This window comes from Neomonachus schauinslandi, chromosome 2, assembly GCF_002201575.2.
Source record: "Neomonachus schauinslandi chromosome 2, ASM220157v2, whole genome shotgun sequence".
NCBI lineage: Eukaryota > Metazoa > Chordata > Mammalia > Carnivora > Phocidae > Neomonachus > Neomonachus schauinslandi.
In genome coordinates, this window is record NC_058404.1 from 92,639,407 (window position 1) to 92,661,947 (window position 22,541).

The 22,541-nt window shown below is 36.9% G+C and overlaps 1 protein-coding gene and 1 pseudogene across 1 annotated transcript; both read left to right on the forward strand.

The window, feature by feature from the left end:
• The first annotated feature begins 2,134 nt into the window (after nucleotides 1–2,134).
• LOC123324210 lies at nucleotides 2,135–2,228 on the forward strand (annotated as a pseudogene).
• A 4,494-nt stretch (nucleotides 2,229–6,722) lies between these two features.
• Nucleotides 6,723–8,537, forward strand: LOC110571247 (peptidyl-prolyl cis-trans isomerase FKBP8). Its single transcript, XM_021679351.1, has one exon. It carries the CDS (start codon nucleotides 6,830–6,832, stop codon nucleotides 8,072–8,074), a length of 1,245 nt encoding a protein of 414 aa, XP_021535026.1. The 5' UTR covers nucleotides 6,723–6,829; the 3' UTR covers nucleotides 8,075–8,537.
• Nucleotides 8,538–22,541: the final 14,004 nt, after the last annotated feature.

Here is a 22,541-nt window from a genome sequence, read left to right on the forward strand (position 1 = left end):
TAATTAGCATAAATACTAAATAAAAAAAACTTGTGGTTATTTTGTTGTTTTGTTCTTTTCCCCTTTCTTTTAGGGAATATTTTGGCATGTGAAAAAAACATAAACCTTATTTTTGAAAAATGAAACAAAATATAAGCAAATTAATTTTGTTATGAATTTTAACTTAAAATTTACTCTTGGAGGGCCGCCTGGATGGCTCAATCAGTCAAGTGTCTGCCCTGGTTCAGGTCATGATCTCAGGGTCCTGGGATTGAGCCCCATGTAGGGCCCTGCACTCAGCGGGGAGTCTGCTTTTCTCTCTTTCTCTTTGCCCCGCCCCCTTCTCATCCTCTCTCTCTCTCTTGCTCTCACTCTCTCAAATAAATAAAAATAAAAATCTTTAAAAAAAATTAAGAAAAATACTCTTGGAGGTGTGCCTGGGTGGTTCAGTTGTTAAGCATCCAACTCTAGGTTTTGGCTCAGGTCATGATCCCAGTGTCCTGGAATAGAGCCCTGAGTCAGGTTCTGTGCTTAGCATGGAATCTGCTTGAGTTTCTTTCCTTCTGCCCCACCCCCCATGCTCTCTCTCTCCCTCTAAAATAAATAAATAAATCTTTAAAAAAATTACTCTTGGAAAAATTTACATATTATCTTGGTATATTGATGAATAGCTTACTGTTGGGAGAGAATTCTCCATGGGTCTTTTGCACTTCTGCCTGACTTAAGAGTAAGAAACATTGACTACTTAAATCTAGACAATCTTTCCAAGGACGTTGGTGTTTTTTAGCATCTGATTTCTTATTCCAAGATCCAACAGAAATTTCCTTGCATCTTTAGACATTTAATTATTTAATGTCCCTCTAAATAATATCCTTGTTTTACCATCTTAATACAACTGTAATATGTGAAACATTGTTATGCATTTCCACAGAAATTGCACAAATAACCATTGTAGTAGTTTTAAAAATGCAGTTGTTCAAATCATTTTTATATACACAAAATCTTTTTGAAAGTATTTATAATCTCAAAAATTTTTTTTGTTTTATAACTGAAGTAATATTGTAGACTTGAGTGAAAGAAGAGTTAATAGTATAATTTGAAACTTCCATGAAAATAATAAAACATAATTGCAATCTTCTGCATGATTAATAGGCTAGAATTTCATTTTTAATTTCATCATGCAGTATGTTAACTATGATCTTTTGGTTAAATAAATTTAATTTCCTAGGAGATCAAGCTACTACCACATATATTAAGTATCTGAATACCTCATATTATTATTTTTTTAAATTTTATATCTACTGAATTTGATTAATGGTTTACTTTGATTAATATTATTTTCAAAAGACCCAGCTGAAAAACTTTATTTTATTAAATATCACTTCTTGAACAGAACAAGGTAGTGATGAGCTTCTATGTTAATGGTGTTTTGATGTATATACTACAAAAGTGAAAATACAACTTGATGACTTTCATATTATTGCCCATAGTCTTAGGAATTTTGTAAAATTATGGTAATATGGAATAGATTGTAAATAAAAAGGAAAAAAAAATCTGAAGAAAGGTTTACATCGACATTTCAACCAAGGACATAAAGTGCAATTCTGAAGAAAATTTTGACACAAGCTATAGTACTCAAAATATTAAAGCTAATTCAAACTATTTCAATCTACCTTTAGTAAAATCCAGGCAGAACAGATCTATATTTTTCAGTTTTATGAATTATGCTATTTTTGGAAAAGCTTACTGTTAAACTAGTTCAATTTCTGAGTGATAGTCAATTTCTCCATATTTCAACACATTTTGGAATTGAGTGGAAACTAATAAAACATTAATATAAATAGTGTTGAAGTTAGTACTAATCACATACCTGCTGTATGTGTGTAAATATGGATATACACATACTACACATTTGCATATTTTGTTTATGTATATAATACATACACATTCATATGTTTGTTGAATAAAGTTATTCATTAGTTCATCTTCATTGTTACAGCAGCGAGCAAAAAAACAAAAGCCCTTGCACTGACTAAGCTTATATTTAATTATATAGATAAGTAAGTAAGTATTCCCAGAACCAGAGGAATGATCAAAAATGTAATTATGATTAGCCCCAATTAACAGCTATAAATCACAGAATTAAAATGCCTTTGTTCTTGTTTTGGCAGCACATATTCAAAAATTGAAATGATACAGAGAAAATAAGCATGGCCCAATGCAAGCCTGACAAGCAAATTCATGTTTTTCCACATTAGGAAAAAAAGAAAATGTTAACTGTGTGAGGTGATGGATGTTTTCATTAGCTTGATTGTGGCAATCATTTCACAATGCATATATATATCAAAACATCACGTTGTATACCTTAAATGTATATTCAATTTTTATTTGTCAATTATACCTCAGTAGAGATGAAAAAAAATATTTTACTTTTGCTGCTACCACTACTCACTCTGCTATAACAAAGATGGCACACCAACATTTATATTGTTCCATTTACTATGCTCTTTTACATATGTTAGCATGCTTCATATTTACAATAACCTGATAAGGTATGTATTGTTATCATCATTTTATTGATAAGAAAATCAAGGCTCAAAGCTTAATTAACTAGATCAGTGTCATATCTAGAAGAAGGCAACAAGAATAGTAATAGATATAAAGAAAGAGCAATGTCTGTATATAAGACAATTAGTTCAAAAGACATGTTGTATTAGGATATGTCAGGTGATGAAAATATAAATATAGATATGACTTTAAGACCTATCTTCTAGATATATATGAAAACAACAATTATGATGTAACAAAATAAATGGTATGTTATACATATTTGCAAGGTAAATGGCAATGAGGCTTATTGCCAAGTCCTAAAATATACTTTAAAAAATAATGACATTAATTATTTCAACATTGGTTGTTGTACATATTTATATATAGGTGAGGTGATAGATAAATAGATATAGACCAACTGTCAGAACAATAGGGAAAGAAAAGAGAGAAAATACATTACTAGTTCTAAATTCAAGTTATTACAAATGATCGCATTTAATAAAAACTAAAACTTTGTACAAAATAATGAAATAAAAATAATTCAGCTCCTTTTTTTTTTTTCTGAAATGGTGGGGGGTGACTTTAATCTTATGTAGAAGTTACAAAGATAAGAAGAGCGACAATTTCTATCCAAACTTGATGGATAGCTGCCAAATACACTTGGGTTAAATCATTTCCTTTTTGGGTTAAATTGTTTTCCTCTTTGTTTTTGTCTTTATAGTCTTTTAATTTCTTCAAAATGATAGCTCTTTCAAAGATCAGTAATTAGAATAACAGGATTAAATAGCCAAATCCTTGAGTAACCAACAACATGAAATAGAAATGCCCACTCCAATGAAATAACTAGCAGTGGAGAAAATAAATTTATGAAAATACATAAACAATAAATTATAGAATAGATATAATTAATATCAAGAGAGAGACATAATAAAACATTTTGACTACTTAAATTAACAAGAGTCTAAAGAAAAAAAAATTGCTTTTGAGAAAATAACAATTGGTTAATACGACTTCCAGGTTGAAAAAAAAAAATGTGTATTAGTGAACTGAACAAATGAGAATGTCTAGACACAAACATAAAAATAAACATAAATAGAGATAAATAGATGCTAGATATAGATAGATGAGAGATAGATGCCAGATAGATAGATGCTAAAGAGATAGATGGGAGATGGGAAATGGGGGGAAAATGTTCAATTATGTGAAGGATAGACATAGAAAGTTAAACACTCATTTATTTGGAGTTGTAAAAGTCAGTAGTTTTGGATTTATTTTAAGTACTTAAAAAAAGAAAAAAAAGAACTTAAAAAAGAAACAAAAAATGGAAGCAAATAATAAATATATGCATAGTGATCAAGAGTATAGGGAAAAAAAAGTCAAGAAATAAAGCTAAGAGTCAGTTAATTCATTGAAAGGATAAAAAAATTTGACAAACCTTTGTGATGGATGTCAACTAAACTTGTGTAATTATTTCCAAAATATACATCTATCAAATTATTATGTTGTATATCATAAACAAATACAATGTTATATATCAATTAAATCTCAATAAAACTGAATAAAACAAAATCACAAAACACTGGAGAAATTGTTTTAAAACAATAAGAGAAGGAATACCAAATATCAGGAATAAAAAATGGAAAGTAATTATACACCAGGTACCAACCTTTTTTCTTAAAGGATCAGATGGTAAATATTTTAGGCTTCTTGTTGTAACTACTGAAATTCTTGTAACTACTCAGTTTCTGCTGTAGTGGCATAAAAAGTTAGAGACCATATGTAAGTGGGTGAGGATGACTGTGTTCCAGAACACTTTATTTATAAAAACTGACTGATTCTTAGGCCACAATTTGCTGAGACCACAGTTCTTTTTTTCTTTTTTTAAAGAGAATTCAAGACTAATGTAATATTGCATGTCAAATATACTCAAATAAAATTTTAAAAAAATAAAAATTTAAAAATAAAAAATTAAAGATTTATTTTTAAGAAATATACAATGCAAAAATCTTATACTTTTGTAGATAAAATACACATTCAAAAGATAAATCAGGGTATATTAACAATTTTAGCTTAATAAATTTGAAATGTAAATAAAATACACAATTGTCTAGAACATGTATTTTTCCAAAAGTAACTTAAAGTAAAATACAAAACCAGAATTGTCCTATAACAAATCCATTTACTCAGTAGTCAAAGATCATCTCATAAGATCATTTCAAACCTTGACGGCTCTACCAGTGGATTGTTCCAAATATGAGACAAAATAACAATTCCAATATTACATATAATTGTTTTGAGCAGAAAGCCGGAGGGAACATATTCCAATTCATTTTATGAAGCTATAATACCCTTGATATCAAAAATAAAATAAGATGAAATCAGAGAGGGAGACAAACCATAAGAGACTCTTAAGTATAGGAAACAAACTGAGGGTTGCTGGAGGGGCAGGGCATGTGGGATGAGGTAACTTGGTGATGGGCATTAAAAAGGGCATGTAATGTAGTGACCAGGGGATGTTATATGCAACTGATGAATTACTGAACTCCACATCTAAAACTAATGATACACTATATGTTAACTAATTGAATTTAAATAAATTAAGTTAAAAAACCAAGCAAAACCAAACTTTACCAGGATAGGAAAGGAAAAAGGAATTAAAGTCAACCTAATTTATCAAAAATAAGGAAGAAAAAATTGCAGATTATCAAGCAGAAATCAACAATGTATTAAAAAATATGACATTCTGGACAAAAAGATTTATTCCAAGCAACTCTGAAAAAATAGCAATGTGATGCACTGAAACAAAAGACAACAAACTCATAACTTATTTAATGCCATGGTCTCAAAAAATCTTACATTTTAACAACCTAACTAAAAAGGAATGGGCTTAATTTGATAAAGTTTGTCTTCAAAAGTCCTTTGGAAAGCATCATACTTAATAAGGAAATGCTAAAGTATTTCCTTTGAGGTTGGAAATAAGAGAAACATCAATGTTATAAGTAATTCATATTGGAGATCTTAGACATGGCAGTAAGGTTTTTTTAAATAACAAAAATGATTGGAAAAAGGAAAACAAATGGTCATATCATGGAGGTTATTATGCACACAGAAAATTCTAAAGAGGGATGGTTGGGTGGCTCAGTTCATTAAGTATCTGACTCTTGATCTCAGTTCAGGTCATGATATCAGGGTCATGAGTTCAAGCCACATGTTGGGCTCCAATGCTGAGCATGACGCCTACTTAAAAAAAAAAAAAAATCAAAAGAATCATCAATACTTTATACCAATTAACGGTTTTTACCAAGATTCCTTGACATGAATTAATTATGTCAAAATGAATTGCATTTCTATATATGAGCTACAAACACAAAGTAAAACACCACAGATATGACTTACAATAGAATTTTAAAATCAAGTTGTTAAAAATAAGTCTAACTAAAGTGCACAAGATCTTGTGGGAAACAAAAAACCTTGTTGATAGTAATTAAAGATGACCCAAACACATTGAGAGTTTTACCATAATTAAATTGGCAAAGAAGTTAAAGAACTTAAAGAAGCCATTTCTCCTCTAAATTTATCTTTATTATCAATGCATCCCTAGTAAAAGCTCAGTAAGATTGCACTTAAACATTATCAAGCTAATTCTATACTGTATGTTAAATATAAAAATGCCCAAAGTTAATATAAGTTTCTTAAAGAAAAGAATAAATTGGGGGATGTATTATAAAATATAATGATACAGTGTGGTATTAGAAAAGCAATAGATTAAATAGATAAATGGAATGGAATAGATAGACCATAATAAGAAAAATGTTTATATGGGCACATGGTATTTGGGAGAGCTGATATTATAGATCGATGATGAAAGATGGATTTGTCAATAAGTGTTGCTGGTAAACCTGATTATGCAAATGGGAAACAATTAAAATGGCCCTTAATTCACACCATATATAACAAGTTCTTCCTTGGGGAATAAATATTTAAATGTAAAAGCTAGGCAAAATTTTCTCTGAGCCTTTGGTTGTTACTGCTGTTTAGTATCTTCTTGTTCTTTATGATTTGTGGGGTTTTGTTTTTATTGTTTCTTGTCAAGGGTGCTGGGTTATTGGTTTCTTTGCATAAAGTATGATGTTGGGCTTAAGCAACTCTTTTCTAGATAGAACTTTAATTAAAATTTGTGTTTTTAGGCCCGAGCCTGGTTCCCGAGGCGCGGCGGCCGCGGCTGGGGGCGGGGAGGGGGGCGCAGCACCCCAGGCGGGGGTCCCGGAGCCGGAGGGCCAATTCCCGTCCCCCCAGCAGCATGGCATCCTGTGCTGAGCCCTCTGCCTCAGGGCCTGAGCCCACTGCCCCACCGCCTGCTGGGGTCCCACCACTTGAGGACTTCGAGATGCTGGATGGGGTGGAAGACGCAGAGGGAGAGGAGGAGGAGGAAGAGGAGGAAGAAGACCTGAGTGAGCTGCCACCACTTGAAGACGTGGGGCAGCCTCCACTGGAGGAGGCTGAGCAGCCTGGGGCCCTGGCCCGAGAGTTCCTGGCCGCCATGGAGCCTGAGCCCGAGCCCGGCCCGGCCCCGGATGAGTGGCTGGACATCCTGGGGAACGGGCTGTTACGGAAGAAGACGCTGGTCCCAGGCCCACCCGGCTCAAGCCGCCCAGCTAAAGGCCAGGTAGTCACTGTGCAGCTGCAGACCTCGCTGGAGAATGGCACTCGGGTGCAGGAAGAGCCAGAGCTGGTGTTCACCCTGGGTGACTGCGACGTCATCCAGGCCCTGGATCTCAGCGTTCCGCTCATGGATGTGGGGGAGACAGCTATGGTCACTGCTGATTCCAAGTACTGCTATGGCCCCCAGGGCAGCAGGAGCCCATACATCCCCCCACACGCGGCCCTGTGCCTGGAGGTGACCCTGAAGACTGCCGTGGATGGGCCTGACCTGGAAATGCTCACAGGGCAGGAGCGTGTGGCTCTGGCCAACCGGAAGCGGGAGTGTGGCAATGCCCACTACCAGCGGGCCGACTTCGTGTTGGCTGCCAATTCCTACGACCTCGCCATCAAGGCCATCACCTCTAGCGCCAAAGTGGACATGACATTCGAGGAGGAGGAGCAGCTCCTGCAGCTGAAGGTGAAATGTCTGAACAACCTGGCAGCCTCACAGCTGAAGCTGGACCACTACCGCGCCGCTCTGCGCTCCTGCAGCCTCGTGCTGGAGCACCAGCCCGACAACATCAAGGCTCTCTTTCGCAAGGGCAAGGTGCTGGCCCAGCAAGGGGAATACAGTGCGGCCATCCCCATTCTGAGGGCAGCCCTGAAGCTGGAACCTTCCAACAAGACGATCCACGCAGAGCTTTCAAAACTGGTGAAGAAGCACGCGGCCCAGAGGAGCACAGAGACCGCCCTGTACCGGAAAATGCTGGGGAACCCCAGCCGGCTGCCTGCCAAGTGTCCTGGCAAGGGTGCCTGGTCCATCCCCTGGAAGTGGCTGTTCAGGGCAACTGTTGTTGCCCTGGGGGGCGTGGCTCTCTCTGTGGTCATCGCTGCCAGGAACTGACCACCCAGGTGGCCACCACCCCCTCGCACACCATGGACCCCACCCCGCGCTCCCTAACTTCCCCAGGCTCCCTGTCCACTGCCCTGTCTGATCTAGCCCCCTCCTCTGGAGCAGGAGCAGTGAGGTGTGGGGGCCACGTGGCCCCAGTGAGCCAGGAGGGACTATGGCCCTACAGGAGGAAAGTGAGGCAGGGCCCGGGCTCCATGTCCAGCCCGGAGGGAGGGGGCCCTCATTCCTCCAGACCCAATTCCCATTCCCACCCCCACCCCCTTGGGTTAGGTCTCAACAGAGGCCGGCCTCAGTTTCTCCTTCCCAACAGGCCTGGGGGCAGCCCTTCCCCAACCCAGTCCCTTTCCAAGCGTCAACCCCCGCCCACACCGCCTGCTGCCCTCTGTCCAGGTTCTCCCTCCCACCCCTCCAGTGAAATAAAGCCTCCTACCCCGCAAAAAAAAAAAAAAAAAAATTTGTGTTTTTAGCCTCCCTTTTCACTCTCTACTTTTTTGTTGCTTTGTTTTGTTTTGTTTAAATCCAGTATCCCAGGGTGCCTGGGTGGCTCAGTTGGTTAAGCGACTGCCTTCCGCTCAGGTCATGATCCTGGAGTCCCGGGATCGAGTCCCGCATCGGGCTCCCTGCTCGGCTGGGAGTCTGCTTCTCCCTCTAACTCTACCCCCTCTTGCGCTTTCTCTCTCACTCTCTCTCTCTCTCTCAAATAAATAAATAAAATCTTTAAAAAAATATAATAAATCCAGTATCCCAGGCAGTTTGGTTTCCCCTCTACTGTACACACAATTGTTTATGTTCTGTGTGTCTTCTTTCTCTACTCCCTTATATTTCCTGATAATCTTCATTCTCCTTTCCTCCTTCCAGAAATTTGCTGAAACCTCTTGAATGCTTAAGAGAATTTCATTTCCTTTGTTGTTCTATTTAATTTCCTTTTGTACTTCATTTATAGCCTCACTTAGCTGTATGGGAGATGTAGTCATATTTTTTCAAACTGAATGTAAAAATATGTTGTTTTAAAATGAGTTGTGATTAAATTTCTAATAATTGAGCAATAGTTGAGTGTTATGAATTTAATTTTCACTGACATTTCTCTCTCAGCAAGAAAAAGTGGTGCTCTCTTTCTCTAAGACAGTACTAAGAGGCAACTTGATGTTATCACCATTAAATTGTTTAGATATAGAATATACCTTGCTAGGAACTTAGAGATCATCTTATTCTCAGGATCCTTCTATAAAACTCACAACAAACAGCTGTATAAATAGGAGTTACCAGTTTTATTTTGCAGCTTGAAAAATATATTTCAAATAGCCATCCTAATCAGATGTATTATTAATGAAACACCCTTTCTATGATAAAAATTTTTAGAAAGTAGATCAGATTGAATTATCACCGGTTGCTTACAGAACATGGATTCTATGAAAGGAAGAAAGGCTGATGGCCTTCAATGATTATTCCTTCTGATAAAGGTGTGATCAGATGTCTCTACAGATGTCTTTTTTTTTAGTAAAAAAAACACAAAGTAAAACTATTTGGTAGCTTTATTAAGTTTTATAGAGAAGTTTAGATAAAACTTTGGGCAAGTGAAACAGCTGTGCAGATGGAATCCGGGTGTATTGCGATCCCTTCTTACTGAAATTAATTCCTAGTTCCCTGAGTGTTCAACAACTATTTCCCTTCATCTTTGCAGGAAATAACTTTGGACTCTGCTAAAATATCAGCCGCCACGATAATGTGTGGGTTTCACCTTTTAATTTTTGGAAGTTAAATATACAGTGGACTCTTGGACAACATGGGTTTGAACTACACGGGTCCACTTATAAACAGATTTTGGTTATTGTTAAAAACGGTAACTGGGTTTTCTTTTTCTTATGATTTTCTTAATAACATTTTCTTTTCTCTAGCTTACTTTCTCTAAGAACACAATACATAATTCATGTAATATACAAAATATGTGTTAATCTACTGTTTATATTATTGGTAAGGTTTCCAGTCAAGAGTAAGCCATTAGCAGTTAAGTTTTGGGGGAATTAAAAGTTATATATGGATTTTCAACTGTGTGGGGGCATCAATGGCCCTCATTCCTACATTGTTCAAAGGTCACCTGTATTTTCATATTTGGTGAGCATCCTAGTTTTGTATTTGATTTTCTTTTTTTTTTTTAAATTTTATTATGTTATGTTAATCACCATACATTACATCATTAGTTTTTGATGTAGTGTTCCATGATTCATTGTTTGCGTATAACACCCAGTGCTCCATTCAGTACGTGCCCTCTTTAATACCCATCACCAGGCTAACCCATCCCCCCACCCCACTCCCCTCTAGAACTTTCTGTTTGTTTCTCAGAGTCCATAGTCTCTCATGGTTCATCCCCCCTCTAATTCCCCCCCTTAATTTTTCCCTTCCTGCTATCTTCTTCTTCTTCTTCTTCTTCTTTTTTTTTTTTTAACATATATTATATTATTTGTTTCAGAGGTACAGGTCTGTGATTCAACAGTCTTACACAATTCACAGAGCTCACCATAGCACATACCCTCCCCAATGTCTATCACCCAGCCACCCCATCCTTCCCACCCCCCACCACTCCAGCAACCCTCAGTTTGTTTCCTGAGATTAAGAATTCCTCATATCAGTGAGATCATATGATACATGTCTTCCTCTGATTGACTCATTTCGCTCAGCATAATACCCTCCAGTTCCATCCACATCATTGCAAATGGCAAGATTTCATTCTTTTAATGGCTGCATGATATTCCATTGTATATATATATATATATATATATATATATACATATATATACCACATCTTCCTTAACCATTCATCTGTCAGATGAATGTATTTGATTTTCTAAGTAGTACCCATCTAGTCACTATCTTACTCTATATTTTTTTAGAGATAAAAGAGCAAAATTTTTGGTTTTTCTAATTTTTAGCATGTTGCCTAATAAAAATCAATGTCAAAATTTTTTTTATTTAATTTTTTCTGGTTACAGTCTCTTCTCTAGTTTCTTATATAATCTCTTGCTATTTCAAAACTGATTTAAGTGGTGACAACAATAATCTTAGCTATTTCTATATTTTCCAAAATACATGTAGCATCTGAGTACCACTTCTTTTGGGAAATTTATCAGAGCTGTATGGGAGCTTTATTTTATTTTATTTTTTAAATTTTATTTATTTATTTGACAGAGAGAGACACAGTGAGAGAGGGAACACAAGCAGGGGGAGTGGGAGAGGGAGAAGCAGGCTTCCCATGGAGCAGGAAGCCCAATGCAGGGCTCGATCCCAGAACCCTGGGATCATGACCTGAGCCAAAGACAGATGCTTAATGACTAAGCCACCCAGGCGCCCCTGTATGGGAGCTTTAAAATAGCATTTATAATCTCCTCCAGTCCCATCCATGTTGATGTAAAAGTTGGGTATTCTTCCTTTCTGATGGCTGAGTAATATTCCAGTGTATATATGGACCACATCTTCTTTATCCATTCATCTGTTGAAGGGCATCTCAGCTCTTTCCACAGTTTGGCTATGGTGACTAACATAATAAAATTTAAAAAAAAAATTAAAAAATAGCATTTATATTTCTATCACACACCAAAACATTTTGCATACTAAAGTAATAAAATGTTCTTAGTAGCTTTAAATGGTCATATGATCAGAAACAGGAGACACAGGCTAAATTTCTATGTGAGCGGTAGAGCTACTAATACTTGTAAAACAGTTCTCCTTAATGAGACCCAAACAATGTGACATAAGGTCATTCTATCAATGAAGGAAGATCAATCCCAAGATGAGATGAACATGAATTTCTACTCCATTTTTTTAATTATATAAGAAAATGCTAATTCTTGGATTTATACTACAGTCTTGCTACATAAGTGTTATGGACTGGATGTTTGTACCTCCCTGAATTCATATATTGAAGTCCCAATCCCCAATGTGATGGTATTTGGAGGTGGGATTTGAAAGGTAATTAGGTCATTTATGATGAAACCCCCATGAATAGAATTAGTGCCCTTATCAGAAAAAACAGAAGAGAGATGATCTCTCTCCACTATGTTAACACATAGCTATTTGCAGCTTAGGAAGTGAGCACTTATCAATAATTGAATCTGATGGCTCCCTTAACCTTGGACTTCCCAGGCTCCAGAACTGTGAGGGATAAATTTCTGTTTTTTAAGCTACCCACTCTATATTTTTATAGCAGCCTAAACTAAGACAAACTTTCAGAATTTTTATTCTTTTTTTAATGAAAAAATAATAATTTGTGAGCAGAATACTTGACTGCAAGAAAGCTGCTATCCATTTCCTGAACTGATCAATAACACATATTTTACATTTAAAGCCATGTCTTCTTAAGCCCAAAGTTTACATTATTGCTTTTATAAATATTTACTCTATATTTAGGTAGTATAAATAAAATGTATAATATAAAAGTCCCGGGCTAGGGTTTAACATTTCAAAAATGTCTGAAAAAAAGGTAAAATGCCCAGTTTTTTTCTATTTTATCTTTTTTTGTCTTTCTTTTCTAGTCCTCCAAATTTGATAACCTTTTTTTAATTTCTTACATTATTTTACTTAAAAGGACAAAGTATAAATCAGGCAAATATTATACCAAGTTTTTTCTCTACCTTGATTACATTCCTGCTTTATTCCAGTTTCCATAAAATATATTATGTAAAATAGATTTGAAAATATATATTTTACAGTCAACATTTATTTGATTGTAAAAATAGAAACATCAGTATAAAATATAAATAGATAATAAGCTTTACTTATGAGCTTCTCCATCTTTTCAAGTGGATCAGGTAGACGGATGGCACTTTAAATAATGTGTTAAATTTAGAGAGAGAATACATTAAATAGGAAAGAAAGTCGTGGAAAATAGGAAAACCTTTCCATTAAGGGTTTCAGATATGAAATGTTCTATTCAGACATAAACTAAGCCTAAAATGAGAGAGTTTTTTTTTTTTTAACTGAAAGAGCTAGAGAGTAATTAAAGGTAATTGGCATGTTATTATTCTTAAAAGGTTCCCTTTTCTGTTCTAAGAATACCAGGGAACAATTGAATAGATAAAAAGCGAACTATAAATTGCCAAATAGATCTTTTGTATAATAATACGTCTTTCTAGACAAAAGATATTTCAAAACCATAAAAAAGAGGGAGGTGTATTTGCCTGACTGGCCCACTCATCCTGCCTGGCCACAGTGAAGTCGCCTCAGATTTTTAAAACTCACAGTGTTAGAAGCCATCTTAGTAGGTTAAGAGGACTCAGAAGTGAACGCGATAAACTTGAGGGGGACCAGTTGGTTGCCAGAACTTAACATTAGGTGAGTAGAAAATCACTTGATAAATGAAATTGAAAGCTGAATAAATACTTTTATTTAAGAATACCTATGGCAGATTGAGGCTGTTAACATTATTGATCCAATCTGGGAAGCCCTCCCTCTTGCCCTTTCTCTCTCTAAATCCTGCATTTTTTTTTTTTTTCAGAACTGGATCAATACAAATTCTCATTATGAAGCCGTTTATTTACTACTCTATCCCTCAATGAACTCTTTTGCAAAGACTTCTATCCCACCACAGTCAATACAGTGGCACATTATTCCTCTCTTATCTTTAGTCTCTCAGACCAAGTAAGAGTCCTTCAAATGTTTACTCTAATTAATCTAATCTTAATCCAATTAAAATATAACCCTTACTCCTGCATTCTCTCTAAAACAACATGTCTTTTTCTGATTCATAAATTTGCCATGTTCATTTAAAGATAGGTATTCTGTACCTTCACTATTTCTTCTATTTTGAAGGCAAAAATTGTGTTTTTCCACATTTTGTTAATTTGTATCTTCTTTTCTTTATGATTTATTTCTTGAAGACTCCCAATATATTTTATTTTGGAACATCACAACTTGTTAAATAAAAGGGAATATATTGAAGAATTTGAGTAGAAATTTTTCTTCATGCTGTACATATTAGGGGCGTTTATTAAAATTAAAACATTCTTTATAGCAACTGCCCTACTCATACCACTTTTATACCACTTAGGTATGACACATTTTACTGTTTTATTACATGCACTTCCAATCATTTTTAAGCTTTATTGAGGTATAATATATATACAAAAAATGACACATATTTAATATATAAAATTTGACAAGTTTGGGCTTGTGTTGACACTTGTGATACTCTCAGCACAATAAGAGTCATAAACATATCCATAACCTCCAAAAGTTTCTTTGGGTCCTTTTGATTTTTTTTTTTTTCATAAGAACACTCTTTATACACTTTTTAGTGTACAACACCATACTGTTAACTACAGTTTCTACATTATACAGCAGATATCTAGAATGTATTCATCTTGTATAATTGTAATTGTATATTCATTGAACAACGAACCAAAACAGCTCTTAAAACACCTCACACACAGGGCCCAAAGTTAAATTTATGTACGAATGACAAGCTGATCTATATGTGGATATTTTGCATTTAATCTTAAACTTGATGAGGATAAAGTTATATATTTATAATCAACCACATTACAAGACATAACCATAAGGTGCATTTCTTTCTATGTTCTAGGATTGTGTTGAAGCTCGATGTGAGAACATAAAGACAACCATAGTCTACTATCCTATATATTATTGAGCCCAAAGACTGTATCTAGATTTCAGATGTAAGGGTTCAGAATATGTTACCCCAGAAGGTGCCACTCTGGCATACTGATTATTTTGAATTAAAGGTACTTGAGAAACAGCTGGTGCAGGGAGACTCTGGGCCTCCTTTGTCTTCCTGAAAGCAGGAGATATATCTTCAATGTCAAATGTACCCTCCCTGTACCAGGAATGTAGAAGGCTTCCTTATCACCAGAGACAGGGAATTCAGGGCCAAGAAGGCTGCATAAGTAAAACTTGTTACTTCTTCAACACTTTACGAAGTTTTGCCCAAATCTAAGCCCAAATCACTCTGTCTTAATTCTTCACAAATGTATTGTTTCTTTGTCTAAAAACTATAAAACCTTCCTGCTTTGGTCACTTCTAAGAGCCTTCTATTTTGCGGGGGTTTCCATATTTCCCTATGTATGAAATTAATTTTACTTTTCTCCTGTTAATATATTTTAGGTCAATTTAATTACTAGATCAAAGAACCTAGGAGGGAAGAAGAGAAACATTTTCTGCACCTATGGTTTAGTGCCCAATGTGCAGCTCTCCACTGGCTAGACAGCCTTTGCTCCAGGGCTTCTGAGGCTGAGAGATCTGGGGACCCTGGCAAGAGCTGGCAGAAGTAAACGTTCTTAACACATCAGGTTTCCAGATTTGTGCTTGCAGAATCCAGTGGAAGTCAAAGTGGTAAGAGCTGGGCTGTGTTTTTTGTTTTGTTTTGTTTTGTTTTTGTTTTTTTCCTTTTTTAAATGTAGATTAGCAGGAGAAAATATTTGTGTGAACTGGGTTCCTGGGTATGGTGGCCCTGAGAAAGATTGTGTTATGAGTATTCTTGTTTTCTACTGATCCCTTTCCTCCCAGAGATGGTCATTGTTTTCTTTTTTCTCTGTCTTTTGTATCTTTTGTCATAAGGAAGGAAGTAATAGGGTAGAATGCAGGCATAGTGTATTATTAAGTCTGCAAACTGGCCTCACAGACTGATGAGTTCATGGTTCCCATCAGACAAGTGTCTGTTTAGATATATTTTGCAAGGGTCTGTTTAGTTAAACTCATTATATAAAAATGAGATGAAGCTTTCCTTTTGTCTGGTTCTTTGTCCTTTGTGACCACTGGGCTTTATGACCACTGAGAATACGTTTTCTGGCCTTCACCAGCCAGAGGTGCACATGTCACTTTGCATCTGGCAGCCAGCCAAATAGGCTGGGATCCGAGACACAAAGTGACAAACAGGATTCTCTATGACCATGCCAACTGTCAGGGGAGTTGTCTTAAGAGGTCCTAGTTTCAACCTTCATTGTCTCATTAGTGCTGGAAAAGTGCTATTCCAGGAGAGGTTACCCAGTGTCACAGATTATCAGGTCTGTGACTGGAGGCATCTCACATTCTTGTGGGAAACTGGAGATACCATTTCCCTAACACCATTCTATCTGCTAGTGATAATGAAGGTCTTTGCTTTCTTAGGCTAACTCTAGGAGTGAATTTTCTAGATTTTGTGAGGGCTGCATATTTTGTACCATCTTTGGAGACACCACTTGTGTCCATGGTTAAGACATAAAAAACCTTATTGGTTTGAGTCACTATTAAGATTACTGTACCCTTGAGGGGCACCTGAGTGGCTCAGTCAGTTAGTTGTCCAACTCTTGGTTTCGGCTCAAGTCAGGATCTCATGGGTCATGAGATAGAGTCCCACATCTGGCTCTGCACACAGTGGGGAGTCTGTTTGGGGATTCTCTCTTTCTGCCCCCCCCCCATACTGTGCTCGCTCTCTCTCTCTCTTTCTAAATTAAATAAATAAATCTTTAAAAAAAAAGATCAATGTACATTTGAAGTTCTTATTAATCAATAGCCCAGCAATGGACCCTTTAAGTTGGAAAAATTTCTATATCTGAAAAGAAATTCTAGAGAGCTATTATCCTTAACAATTATCTTATTGGTATCTATGGAAAATCAAATTAAAAATAGGACACAAAGGAGTATAATGTCTAGCCTTAGGGATTTCCTTAACAAAATGAAAAAACAGAAATTAGAACAAAAATTAAAATTTACATCTGATGTAAGTTCCCCTTCTCAAAATCCAGCCCCATCTCCTTAGCAAATTCCCATTCCTTTAAATACCCAGCTGGCTTTTTAAAATTCCTGTTCCCAGGGGCGCCTGGGTGGCTCAGTTCTTTGGGCGGCTGCCTTCGGCTCAGGTCATGATCCCGGAGTCCCGGGATCGAGTCCCGCATCAGGCTCCCTGCTCGGTGGGGAGTCTGCTTCTCCCTCTGACCCTACCCCCTCTTGTGCTCTCTCTTTCACTCTCTCTCTCTCTCTCTCAAAAAAAATAATAATAATAAAAATAAATAAATAAAATAAATAAAATTAAAATTCCTGTTCCCTAGAAGATTTACAAAGAGCATTCCAACCTGATCTCCAGGTCCACTAAACAGGTTACTCATGTAAAAGCTGAGGGTCACATAGTAAATTTAGCAGAAGGACCCGGGATAGACTGTAGGGTTCACTTTGCTATCCCATACAGTTCCTCCTACTTTCCAGGGCTCTGTAATCAGGCTCATCCAGTTTCAAGCCTTCCTATGCAGGAATCTTTGTGAATGTATCCGGGACCCCCCCTCCCCCACTGTAAAGAATTCAAGTCCCCTAGAGAGCAGCAGATATATTAAATTATAAAGCCCTTTCACCTCTGCTTTCAGAAGATCCCACCAAATTTAGAGAAGAATTAGAAAAATTAGTGACCATTCCCAACACTACTCACAGGAATTTTGGCTGTTGAGGTATGTTCTTCGGACCTATAATTATTCTGTAGTTAACAGAGCAAGCCAGCTAGTCCTCTGGGGAAAATTTCCCTCACAGGGGAAAGAGATGACCAGAATTTCTCCCTGGCCATCCTACAAATGATCAGGAAATGGGTCACCTAGAGGCTTATGTTCAGAGGCTGAAGAAAGTAAGGGTAAAGATTTTTCTCCCAAAGATGAATTGGCCCAATGTTGATTCTAAATTCAGGAAAAGAAGAGAACATTCAAAGGTCTTTTTTGAATGCTTTATACAGAATTTTAAAAGCATACTGCATTAAGCCCTAAAGCTCCAGAACATAGAAATCTTTTGATTCCCACTTAGCAGGAAAGCTTCTCCCTGATAAAAAGACACAAGTTAAAGATAATGTAATTGGATGGGTGGGTCAGCTCCTGGATATTATTTTAGGCTGTAACTCAATTCTTTGAGGAAGTAAAAGCAACTGACCTTGTCTTAGAAATCACTCTTCACAAAACCAGAATGCTGCTCTAGAAACAATTAAAAGTTCACCTATCTTTACCAACCCCCAAACCTTCCCTATTATCTAAAAAATGCTTGCAGATATTATGAAAGATCAGGACATTGAAACAGAACTGTTCTAAAAAAGAAGGAAAACTTTATATAGAAATGACTCTGGACTTCTGAAAAAAGACAAATATACCTAACATTCTTAGGAGAAAACTTACATTCTTTCTCTGTCTATAGAAGACATAAATTTTACTGTTTCTTTGTTATAAACATCCAGATGACTAAAACAACTCCCACAATTCCCTAAGACTGAAGAAAGAAAGAAAGAAAGAAAGAAAGAGAAATAAAGAAAGAAAAAGAAAGAAAGAAAGAAAGAAAAAGAAAGAAAGAAAAGAAAGAAAGAAAGAAGAAAGAAAGAGAAATATAATAGAAACTAACCCAGAATGCATTTCAAGTTCTCATGATCTGGGATACTCTTTGGTAAATAAAAGCTAGTTTGGTTTGTTGGTTTTATTAAAGTAGGTTTGTCTGCAGAGTGACTTTATTTATTCATTTATTTATTTATTTATTTATTTTAGAGATAGAGATTGGGGAGAGAGACAGAGGGAGACAGAGAGAGAGTTTCAAGCAGACTTTGCTCTGAGTGCAGAGCCTGATATGGGACTCAGTCTCATGATGCTGAGATCATGACCTGAGCTGAAACCAAGAGTCGGTTGCTTAACTGACTGAGCCACCCTCTTCATTTTTTTACTCAATAGTTTCTCCCTGTTTTCATATTTAGTTTTCTTCCTTCACCAACTCTTTTTTTTGTTTCTAAGATTTCCCCTTTCTGAAAAAACAAATTAAACGTGATAAACAACAAATACTGGAGTCAAAGAGCTTCACTGATCAATTCTATCAACTATTTAAGAAGGAATAATATAAATATGAAATAAACTCAAACAAAATAGATGAAGAAAAAACTTCCCAATACATTTTGAACTCAGAATAACCATGATGGCCATGAGACCAGAAACTGACAAGGAAGGAAAATTACAAATCAATTCATTCATGTACATAAATTTCAAACACTGAATAAAAATATTAGAAAATGAAAACCAATAATATATAAAAGTGGTTAGTATACAATCAATTGTTGCATTTTAATACTATTCTTTACTAATTATTCTCACTGAGCATACAAGATGTTCTGAATCAGGGTCAGATTTCTTAATAAGCATATAGATCCCCTCTTTAGTTCTTTTTTTTTTTTTTTAAGATTTATTTATTTATTTTGAGAGAGCCAGAATGAGAGGGAGAGAGAGTACATGAGTGGGAGGGTCAGAAGGAGAAGCAGACTCCCTGCCGAGCAGGGAGCCCGATGCGGGACTCGATCCCAGGACTCCGGGATCATGACCTGAGCCGAAGGCAGGCGCTTAACCAACTGAGCCACCCAGGCGCCCCCCCTCTTTAGTTCTTACCCCTGGGAAAATATTGCAAGATCCAGACCAGTTGAGCTAAGTGACTAATGAGGCATCCATACATGAGGGACAAGGAAAATGGATTTTTCTCTACTACTAAGAGAAAGGGAGATAGCTGTCCCTTTCCCTTTTTTTTCCAGAACTTCTTTTTTTTTTTTTTAAAGATTTTATTTATTTATTTATTTGAGCCAGAGAGAATGAGAGAGAGAGAGAGAGAGCACATGAGAGGGGGGAGAGTCAGAGGGAGAAGCAGGCTCCCTGCCGAGCAGGGAGCCCGATGCGGGACTAGATCCAGGGACTCCAGGATCATGACCTGAGCTGAAGGCAGTCACTTAACCAACTGAGCCACCCAGGCGCCCAGAACTTCTTTTAATATTTCTTTTATTTAAAGATTTCTATTTATCTATTTGAGAGAATTCATGAGCAGGGAGGGGAGGGACAGAAGGAGAGGGAGAAGCAGAATCCCCACTGAGCAGGGATCCTGATGGGGGACTCGATCCCAGAACCCCAGGATCATGACCTGAGCTGAAGGCAGAAGCTTAATCAACTGAGCCACCCAGGTGTCCCTCCCTTTTCCCTTTGGAAAGGGTAACTTTCTTACTCTAACCATAAAGTATGTAAATGAAACCTATCCAAGAGCCAAGTGACAGAGATTTCTAGGTATGATGCTTCATCTTCTCTTTAAATTTAATACCTTTTTAAAAATATTTTATTTATTTATTTGAGAGAGAAAGAGAGCATGTGCACACATGAGTGGGGGAAGGAATGGAGGGAGAGGGACAGGGACAAGTAGACTCCCCACTGAGCAGGGAGCCTGATGCAGGGCTCAATCCCAGGACCCTGAGATCATGACCTGAGCAGAAATCAGACATTCAACTGACTGAGCCACCGAGGGGCCCCAAATATAAACACCTTGTAACAATAAGAAGCAATTAAATGTTTCTGGATATAAAATTTGGATATAAAAATTTGGATGCAAAAATTTTAAAAACAGTCCCACTACCCTAAGTATTCCCAGAACATTGATATTTCAATTTTTCCTATAGTACAAATAGGAAAAGACCCAAAGTCAAGGAAATATTTTGGAGGAAATGAATTACTAATACTTATATAACTTGAATTATTCTAGTTTCTGTATTTTATATTCCAGAAAAATATCTGACCAGATTTTGTTTTTCTAGCACCAATCACTTCCTTTTTTATTAATTAGATTTGCTGGCTACTAGGTATAACACTTTTATTAATTTAGGTTTGAGCAGAATGTGATTCTATTTTATTTAATTTTCAGAAAACATTTCTAAAACCATACATATGATTTCCACTGGTATATATGTCAGCTTGTTACATCTAACTCTTTCTTTCTTCTAATACAGCTACCAAAATAATATTTAACAACAAATGATTTGTGAAGCCAATTGAAAAATGTTTATGCTATATTAGACAACTTGATGAAAATGCATTAAGTTCATGAGTTTCTAAAGATTTGTTAGTGCCTGTCACTGTATGGAGACATCCAGGAAAAAAATCTTAGAGTATAAACTATGCAACAGTGAAAAATCAATAAAGCATACCAATATTTTCATATGGTGACAAAACCTGGCCATATTAATCTTTACTAAGCAGATAATTTCAAATGAAACTTGATTTCCCCAAACCAATATTTGTTTTTATATCAAATTCAGTTAAGTTCAATGAACATTTGTTGAATTCTCTAAGTTCTAGATACTGTGATTTGTCCTGGTAATGCTAAGAATCTCTCCCTTCTTTACTTTGAACTCACAGGGAGGAGAGAGAAGCTTAGACATGTACTCAATGAAATATGATAAATATGGAGGAAGAGCAAGATGGCAAGGGAGTAGGAGACCTAAATTTCATCTGGTCCCAGGAATTCAGCTAGATAGTTATAAAACCATTCAGAACACCTATAAACTTAACAGGAGATCCAAGAAAAGAAGAGCAACAACTCTCTGAACAGAAAAGCGACCATTTTCTGGAAAGTAGGATATGTGGCGAAATGAATCCCAGGCAATATTTGGGAAGATAGACCAAGGGAGGAGGGAAGCTCCCTCAGCATGCTACCAGCAAGTGACAGAGCAACAGAGCACAAAATTGGAACTTTTAGAAGTCTGCTATGCTGAGCAATGGTTCTTCAGTGGTTAAATGAGGGGGTTGGGGGGTGAGTGGGGGTGGAACTCTTGCTGGAACAGTGTGGTCTCAGGACCCTCGGGGTCACAGAAGTGTGGCAGAGCTCCCAGGTATCAGAACAGGGAAGCCAGCTCCAAAGACAGAGCTGAGGAGTGGGCTCTCAGCTCAGGGTTGCCATAAACCGTGATCTGAGGGCACAGTTGGGCCACTGCTCTTTAAGCCAGGACCCAACAAGTGGAAGAGCCAGGGAGACTCCCCTTCGTCCCCCAGGAGGAGCTGCACAGAAGGGAATCTGCTGGGCTTGGAGACTCCAAACGAGGTCATGTGCCGGAGATAGAAACGCTTGGTCACAGGCTGGGTGAGCATGGAGTGTGGCTGGGACCCAGGAAACAGGAGTGATTGACTGCTTTTCTCGGAGGGCTCACTAGAGAGTGGGGCCCTGAGCTCTCAGCTCCTCTGGGACCAGAGATTGGGAGGCCTCTATTTTCATTCTCATCCTCTAAAGCTGTATGGAAAGCTTTCAGGGAACAAAAGCTACCAAGAGCAAACCCGAGCAGATTACTTAGCCTGGCCCCTGGCAAGGGTGGTGCAATTCCACCTCAGGCAAAGACATTTAAGAATCACTGCAACAGACTTTCCCCCAGAAGATCAGCAAGAATATCAGGCCAAGACCAAGTTTACCGATCAAATAGAACTGCAAACCACAGCGCTAGGGGAATACAGCACATAGAATTCATGGCTTTTTCCCCATGATTCTTTAGTCTTTCAAAGTTAATTTTTTAATATTCTTTAATTTTTTCTTTTTCTATTCTTTTTAGTTGAATTTTTCTTCTTCCCTTTTTCAACCAATTTCTTATCAATTCCTTTTTTAAAATCTTTTTTTAATTTTCATTTTTACAGTCATATTCTATCCCTTCGTTGTATTTAAACTTATTTTTTTT